At 40.2% G+C, this 8,204-nt stretch overlaps 2 protein-coding genes across 2 annotated transcripts in view; one reads left to right on the plus strand and one right to left on the minus strand.

The window, feature by feature from the left end:
- The window catches only part of WRAP73 (WD repeat containing, antisense to TP73), a 20,288-nt gene extending 16,287 nt beyond the window's left edge, over window positions 1-4,001 (plus strand). Inside the window, exons 9-12 of the mRNA XM_035344733.1 lie at window positions 577-682; window positions 1,697-1,822; window positions 2,470-2,661; window positions 3,565-4,001. Coding sequence (XP_035200624.1) covers window positions 577-682; window positions 1,697-1,822; window positions 2,470-2,661; window positions 3,565-3,674 — 534 coding nt within the window. The 3' untranslated portion in view covers window positions 3,675-4,001. The remainder of the gene's footprint in view (window positions 1-576; window positions 683-1,696; window positions 1,823-2,469; window positions 2,662-3,564) is intronic.
- Window positions 4,002-4,582: 581 nt separating this feature from the next.
- Window positions 4,583-8,204, minus strand: part of TPRG1L (tumor protein p63 regulated 1 like) — a 4,223-nt gene continuing 601 nt past the window's right edge. The window contains exons 3-5 of the mRNA XM_035344737.1: window positions 7,080-7,256; window positions 6,343-6,496; window positions 4,583-6,024 (exon numbers count right to left, since the gene is read on the minus strand). Coding sequence (XP_035200628.1) covers window positions 5,830-6,024; window positions 6,343-6,496; window positions 7,080-7,256 — 526 coding nt within the window. The 3' untranslated portion in view covers window positions 4,583-5,829. The remainder of the gene's footprint in view (window positions 6,025-6,342; window positions 6,497-7,079; window positions 7,257-8,204) is intronic.

Below are 8,204 nucleotides of genomic sequence, written 5' to 3' on the forward strand. Positions count from 1 at the left end.
ATCTTGAGGTCTCTTCCAACCTAGAAATTCTGTGATTCTGTGATATGCGTAGTCTCTGGCCCCATAGATTCTGGGTAGTTGGCTGCAGGCAGAGCTGTAGCTCTTGTTCCAAAAATCATAAGCTGCTCTCATTCTTCAAGTCTTTAAGGTAAAAAGACCACAGTGTAGTAGTGCTGTGTGCCATTGAGGAGGAAGGTCTAATCTTGTGTCTGGACAGATGTCCTTTAAGAATTCACGTGTGTAGACTATTAAGTCTGCAAAATTCCCGTGGTGGTGCTATTGTCTCTTAACCAGAAGCAAGGCATGATCCATTAAACACGTCAGCAAAACTTTTTCATTTATTTTCATTTTCAGTTATTTGTCACAGGAATGTTTTCTTGTTCATGGTTCCAACAAACAAATGATTCACTGAGAATGCTGGACTCAGTGATTTGCCTGCTGAAACCCTTTCCTCTAATGAACTAAGGGGTGCTGAGATGTAATACACTCGACTAGTAGAATGTGAATGATTTGTTAATAGTCCGTGTTCAAATGGTCCTAGGCCCTTCTGTAGAACTCTCACTTGTTTCTTTGTAGGTTGTGTATAAAGAAGTGGAGAAACCTCCATCTGTTGAAACGGAGAGACTTTCTTTCCCACCGACGAGAGTGTTGGCTAGTTCTCTCTTCAGCACACAAAGTAAATGTAAGCCAGAGTTTACTAAAATGAAACACTTGACCTTGCCATTTGAAGTCTTTCTATAAATAAACATCATAGGTAAAAACTCTGCCTGTTTGATATTGGAATGGATCCTCTGGATGCTGTGCTCAAGCCCCCTGAGTTAACTGAAGGGCTTCAAGGTCAGTAAGCATCCATGCTAGTGAGGGTGCTGTCTGCAGGATGGTTTGAAGGCAGGCTAAGGCTAGTGGGGTATTGTACAAGAGAACTGTAATTGCTTGGGCATAGGAGACGTTGCCAGATCTCAATCCTGGAGTTGCTTGGAAGAATTACCTTAACATTGTGTGTTTTTTGTTTCTGATCTGTTCAACCTATGCAATATTATCTCATGCCTTGGAGTTAATTTAACTGTAGCAGATAATAGTGATAGTTCACCTGACTAGTAATTAAGAATTTTATCATAGTGTGTGGCAGTTTGTGACTTTTAATATCAAAATTGGAAGGTGTTGCAGCATTGCTATTTGTTTTAGGATAATGATTAATCCTTTAGTATCTATCAGGTTGTGTAAAAAGGCAAGAAAAGAGGATTTGGCTTTTGTCTGGGAAGCTGTAGTCCTAGCAATGCTTTAAGCTTACCCACAGACAATGGACTCTGAAATACTAAAGATAAAGTAGACGATATATAATTGGTATTTTTCTATTGTTCTTACTGTCTTATTTTTTGTGGTACTGTAACAGTAACTCACCTTTGCTTTGCCTTGGTATTTGTTAGAGATACTAATGGAAAACTTCATCTTAACGTTTTATATAGTTTAGTTTCAGAATTGCCAGGATTTCTAGTCCATTTTTCTTTTTTGTAGAAGGGTAAGAACAATAAACTGTTGATATAAAGATGCAATGTCTTAAACACTCAGGTTTCTGATTGAAACATCTTGGAGAAGAGTAAAATCCTGCCCTATCATTTAAGAGATTTTAACAGTTGGAATAAAAATATTGTCTGTGCAGGCTTGTTTAGTAAAGCACCTTTATTTCCACTTCCAGATGACATTTCCCAGGTTCCAGTCTCTTTCCAGTATATCAAACCAGTTGCTGATAGAGCTAATCCCAAAATGGGGATTGGGATGTTGGCATTCAGTTCAGATAACTGCTTCCTGGCAACCAAAAACGGTGAGTTCCTACTGCCCCCGACTAAAGGGGAAACCTCCTCATTATATGTGGTGTTTTCTTACAGAAACGGGCAATAACAGATGAGTAATTTTGCACTGTGGAAAGACTCAGGCCCAGTTTAAAATTAGATCTATACTGTGTAAACACTTAACTACAGTGGAAATTCAGCCTATGTTCTGTGTGTAGCATGTGTAAAGTATTGAGCTGTGAGACCTGCTTATCATTACGTTACCTTGGTTTTGGCTTTATATTTAACAGAAATTGTCTGTTCTATATTTCCTCAAATCTATATGAGGTCACTGTATTGGAAAATGAAGTACACAAATCCTTCCTCTATTTATACAGCGTGCGTGTCTGTGAAGGCAGAATTCTTCACAACCTGTCATTGTGCGACTTGTGATTAACACAGATAGTAAAAGTTGTGGGATTAACATTCAGTTTTTCCCTTCGACAGGCCCGAGGGCTGTTCATGTCAGGATGCGAAAGTTGTGGTTCAGAGGCAAAGTCTGCTAACAGAAGCGCAATTGTGAATAATTTGATAAAAGCCAGCGAAGGACTGGAAGGCAAACTGAGTTGCTTCTAGAAGGGCTGAGAGATCTCTATTTTCCTTCTGCTGTTGACGTGATTACCTTTTTGTTTTCTGACAGATAACATTCCTAATGCTGTCTGGATCTGGGACATTCAAAAGCTGAAACTATCTGTAGTCCTAGAGCAGCTGTGTGCCATCCAGTCCTTCCAGTGGGATCCACGACAACCTCGACTTGCTGTGTGTACAGGAAATAGCAAAGTCTACTTATGGTCCCCAGCTGGATGTGTGTCAGTGCAGGTTCCAATGGAAGGTAAAGCTCTGCAATTACTTCCACAAGCAATCATCAGCTTCTTACAGACTTCCTTCCACATTTATATTGGTCCAAACATTATCATGCAAAGGTTTAGCTGTGGTCTTGGAGATCCTTAAAATCAGGTGCTTCTACCCTTTAAAGACATTTGAAATGAGACAGCACACACAGTAAAATACGTCACGGACAGAGCACAGGGGCTAATGGCTTAATTGTTGCTTTAATTGTGTGATACATTGAGTTCTTAAGCTTTACATTTATGTAAGTTTATTTACATAGACACTGTCTCTGTGCAGAATGCCAAGTGTTGTAATACTCGGAAATGACTAGAATGTCTTGAGGTATTCTGAGAACAAGCTACAACCACAAAAATACTAGCAGGGAAAACTGAGTTAAGTCTGGTATATGAAGATAGAAGACCATATGGGAACCTGAACTCTAGGTCAGCCTGTGTTATGGGAATCTTTATGGTTTGCAGTGAGTGATACCAGGCCATTAGCTAGATCACAACGTCTTTCTGCTTATTAAACAGAAAATAAATCAGATTCAGCTTTTTCTTTTCTCCACAAGTAGCAGCTGGATCATCAGAGCATGCAGCTGTGCAGCAGTGGACAGTCTTGTGGCATTTGTTTGCATTAAAATGATGAGTCTCCAAACTTGATTATGCTTGTATATGGAGTACAAAGTAACTGTCGGTTTTGGGGAAATGGTCAGTAACTCAGATTTCTTGCACTGAGATATTAGAGAGCAGATTGGCTCTACTATAACAGGAACAAAATCAAACTCCCTGTTAAAGCTCCTAAATTAGGAGAATATTTTTTTGCAATGTGTGTGACTTAGCGTAGGGAAAGGCCTGGAATAAGAGGTGGTTTCTTGCTGACAAACTGTGATCTGTTTCTGCAGGTGACTTCCAGATCGTCTCTCTCTGCTGGCATCCTAGTGGAGATTCCATGGCACTTCTGAGCAAGGATAACTTTTGTATGTGTTACTTAGAAAGAGAAGAGGTGAAATAACTATCAGCTGAATTAAAAATGCTCTCAAATTTGAGGGGGGGTCAAACCCCATTGCCCAACCTGGAGGTTTTTGTACTTATATTTATTTGAAGGAGCATAACCGAACTCCAATCTGTAAAGTACTGTGTTTATATTTGAATGGTGTTGCAACTAAAGCATAGAGAATGAAGTCTGGATTTTAAGAAAACTAGTTTTGATGTAGTTGAACTTTCTTTGAAATTTTATCAACTAGGGAATTTTACTTTCTAAAATTGTATCTCAGTGTATATAATGTATAGCTGTTATTTAAATTTGATAATTTCCAATAAATATTTTGATAGTTATAAACTTGGTATGACTCTTAACTATAAACCTGCATTGCCTGTTTTGCTGCTATTTCTGTTATGGATGACATGATTACGTAGCTGTTTATCCTAATGTAAGGGAACTGCTACGTGCACACACAGCAATACACAGCTTTTATTCTAAGATTTTTTTTCCCCTGTATTAAACTAACAGTTGTCTTACCAATGGCTCTACTGCTACACTTTCTGGCATATTGATTACTGTTAAAGCAAACCAAGTTTTTTGTTCAGAAAGCAAATGAACTGATATAAAGTAATTACTTTTCCAGTCTAAGATGGTAACGGGTGTGCCTGGACTACCCTAGATTTACTGCACTGAACCTTTCCAAGAAGGATCATACCTGGTACTTTAGAATATATTACAGGGAACTGAAAGGGAAGTTTTTCAACCAACTATCCAATGATCAGTAAGGAAAAAGCTCTTGGCCCCTCCTTTATCTTTCATTTGAGTAGCCAGCCTATGCTTCTTCAAGGGAAAGAAACACCTTGAGGAATTTGTGTTTTTTTTTTTTGCTCCTTAATTTGACAGACTCTGTCTCCACAAAATGAAGAATGAAGAACAAATTTAGTTGGCATTTAACTTTATTGCAAGATAAAATAAATAGATACCTTAGAAAATGCATTGAAAGGGGCATGCAGCTTGTTGCATTCCGTCATGATTTCAGTTTTATATAAATTTCAGAAATCCACATCTATTTTAAGTTCAAGAAAATACCACTGCAGCACAGCACTCAGTATTGTAGTTACGCAGACAAATGCTCTGGTAGAACACTGTATAGAAGGTCCTACACAATGGCAAAGCTTGTTACAGTAACCTCAGGAGTAATTCTGGTTTTAGTATCTCTTGCACTGCTCCTGAAATGCAGTACTAGAGACTAGTATGAGGGTAAGTACAAACGCTCAGATTTTTAGGTAGTAGGAAGTCCTGTACTGCTGCTGTCCCAAACCACAGTAAATTTAGGAAAAATTACAAAGAATATAAATCTGATCAAAGTAGAATCACTTTAAGTTATAAAACTTCCTGTAAATAATAACTTTGAAGGCAAATGTGTTTATGAGGCTTTTGGCAACACTCTCAAGATAGCCTTTATTCTATGGTTGCAGCAAGAAAATATGGGAGAACCTGGCAAGTAAACCTCAAGTGAGAGAGGGAACTATTTCTTACAAAAAGCTAATATGTTCAGCCATATGCTTCAGTTTCTAAAGTAATGGTTTGTATACACTGCTTCTGAGCAGATGTGGCAGTGCAGCTTTAACAAAATTTGCTGACTGCTTCGCTGAAGACTGACGCAGCTCTCAAAATTCTTAACGGGTATTAATCAAAATGCTAAGATTACTGTAACTGAGGCACTAATGCTGCTTTAAACAGTCTCAAGCACACCACATGATTTGACACTGTGTGACACTGTGTATAGGGCACTGTAATATGGCATGAACATGCTGCAGTACCTTGGATAGCTGTAGAGTGGCTGCAGCAGAAATCAATCGCATGGAATTAACAGGGAAGAACATGTAGTTAGAAATGGAAGAGGAAATAACCACTGCTCACTGGCCCCATGTAAGACCCAGTAAGCGTAAATTAGAAACAAGAATGACACCACCTTGTGTCTGCTTCAGGTTAAGCTGGCTTGTGCATTCTAGTGATTTCCTTAACAACCAGGGCCTCCTGGGACTGATTAGTTCTACAGCCACCCCCTTTAATTCCCGTAACTTTTCCCCTTTGATTATCAAATATTCTGCCACAGTGTGTACTCTCCCCAGGAGACTAATATAAAATCACCTTCCCTTGAAAAGATTAAATGCAGTGAATTTTAAAATCCAATTTTGCCTCTTGTCATTGAGTAGCCGAGTTTGGCTTCATTGTTGATGAAAGACATCAAGCCCAGGTACGTTTCGATCAGAAGAGGACGCTCCAGCACCAGTACACCGTTAGCCCTTCCTGGCAACGGACACTCCTTATGGGCTTTCTTCACAGCTTGAATTAGCTGGGTTTTAAAGTTTTCCAACTGAAAGATAAAAAAACACCAAGATGTTTTTCCATTGTTTTAAAAAGCATTATGCTTTCACAGGCAAAGAGCTGCTGATGTTGAAGTGTAAAGCATTAACGCTACAGCTTTAGTTGTGATAGATCTTGCATGTCATAATCTTTACCTTCTGACATTTAATATGGAGACTGGGGAAACACAGCTTGCAGCTCTTAGTTCTTCTATCTTTGATTTAGCTGCTTGTTTGATTTACCTGCTGTGCCTTTTCAAACTGATCTAAGTAGTATCCAGCCTGCGATACCAAGAAGCCATCTAGAATAGGAGAGGCGATTTCCTTACCAGACAAAGGGATGTGATCTTCTCATCAGCATCTGCCATTGGGTGTTCGGTGAACGTGGCGTACGGGACGCTTGTCGACCACGGGTTCCATCGGCTGATGAAGGAGGCACGGCTTTGCTTGTCCCACTGAATGCGAACCCCAATACCTTCTCGCCTGAGGTTGAAGACAGCAGAATCGATACGGTAAGAATTTTTGCAGTGAGTTTAATTAGAGGTGTGCCTTCTGAAAGAGTCCTACTTAAAACTGGCGGCTAAGCTGTTTAATATGCTTTTCTCTAGGAACATGATAAAATAATTAAACATCTAAATAATTCCATCCCTGCAACACGTAAAGATACGTTCTTATAAGCTGAGTACAAGAAGGTTAAGCTGATGAGACAACTAGGACACAAGGGATAAACCGTATTGCCTGTAGTAACCTACGCTTAAGTATGACCTGACCTTTACACCTGGCTTTCTAATAATGCTACGGTACTGCTGCTGCTTACTGCGCTTCATAATGGCAATGAACTTCTCCCAAATCTACCGGTCTTGTCCTTGAGCAACTCGCTTTTAATGCAACTAGTAAGTGTCCAAGCAAGACCGCAGCTACTCTGATCTTCCAATGAAGTTTCAGTAACTGTAAATGAAGTAAATGAGTTAACACCAGCAAAAGGAAGAACTCTCAAAACGTGTCCAATGGTTAAAACTAAAGGTTGTCAAGCCCAAGCTACTACAATATTACTACATCAACTTACTTGTTCAGAGATTTAGGTGGGAACTCAAACTCTCCTACAGAGATGGTATCAACTGCATTGAGTGAAATCCTCGTCACGTGCTGGCACTGCAGGCTGATGAAGTCGTATTTACAGATCAGGAGGGACCGATCTGTGATGAGAACAAGACGCTCCTTCTCGTTGTTCCAGTGATCAATTCTGGGAAGGTAACAAGACTAAGCTTTGGCGGTCTTCTTGGCTGGCCTGATTTTACATTTTACAGCCTGATGGGACAGAAGAGCTGCTAAGGGGAACAAACTGAAGTTTTAGTCAGTTCTCCATTGTAGCCTTTGCTTGGAATCATCGAGTCTGGTAAGAGGTTGAATGTCCCAGCGTAGAAATGGAACAACATCAGAAAGCATTAAGAATATCAGAATAGGTCAGAAGACAGTGAGAAAGAGCTTTAGTGCTATCTCATGCTGCCTGAGCCCTAGTGCTACAACTGCTACAGTTCAATGACCCAGTTAGGGGCAGGTGAGTTTGCAAAAACTCTCCAGGAAGCCAGAGTCCAATACCATGCTATTAGCATGCTGACACATTTTATAAGCTAATAACTGCATTTGTGCAAGTTCAGGGGAGAGAAATAGTCTTCTGTAACTGTGGCGTGACTTAACGTTTTCATCTGTAAGAGCATCTGTACACTGAAATGGTCAGTTTCTTCACATTTAAAATAAGATCTTACCTTTCCCTGCACGTTTTGCCACACTACCTCCTTGAATCATCACACCTGTGACACAATTTCATCCTCAGGACATCTAAAGCTGGTCCTACTTTCACTCTAAGGGCAATGAATTCAGCATTCAAACTTGAAACCTGCTACAGCTCATTTTTACCGCATTCACCGCCTTACAAAAATTGATAAATGTTGTTTCACCAGGAACAGTAACATAAAGCTGTTGAGACCAAAATTATTCTCGTAGTGTAACAGTAATTACAGATAGGGGGCTGGACAGAGCCTTTCTAGGTGACAGGGCACATTCCCTGAGGTGTGCCATGGGGTAAGGCCTGGAGCTGGCCCTGCTGCCTGCAGGTGGGGCTGGGAAATCGGGGCCAGGAAATGGGGGCCGGGGGCTCGGAGATGATCGGGGCCGGGGGCTCGGAGATGAT

The sequence above is a fragment of the Oxyura jamaicensis genome, chromosome 21 (assembly GCF_011077185.1).
Source record: "Oxyura jamaicensis isolate SHBP4307 breed ruddy duck chromosome 21, BPBGC_Ojam_1.0, whole genome shotgun sequence".
NCBI classification, from domain to species: Eukaryota; Metazoa; Chordata; class Aves; order Anseriformes; family Anatidae; genus Oxyura; species Oxyura jamaicensis.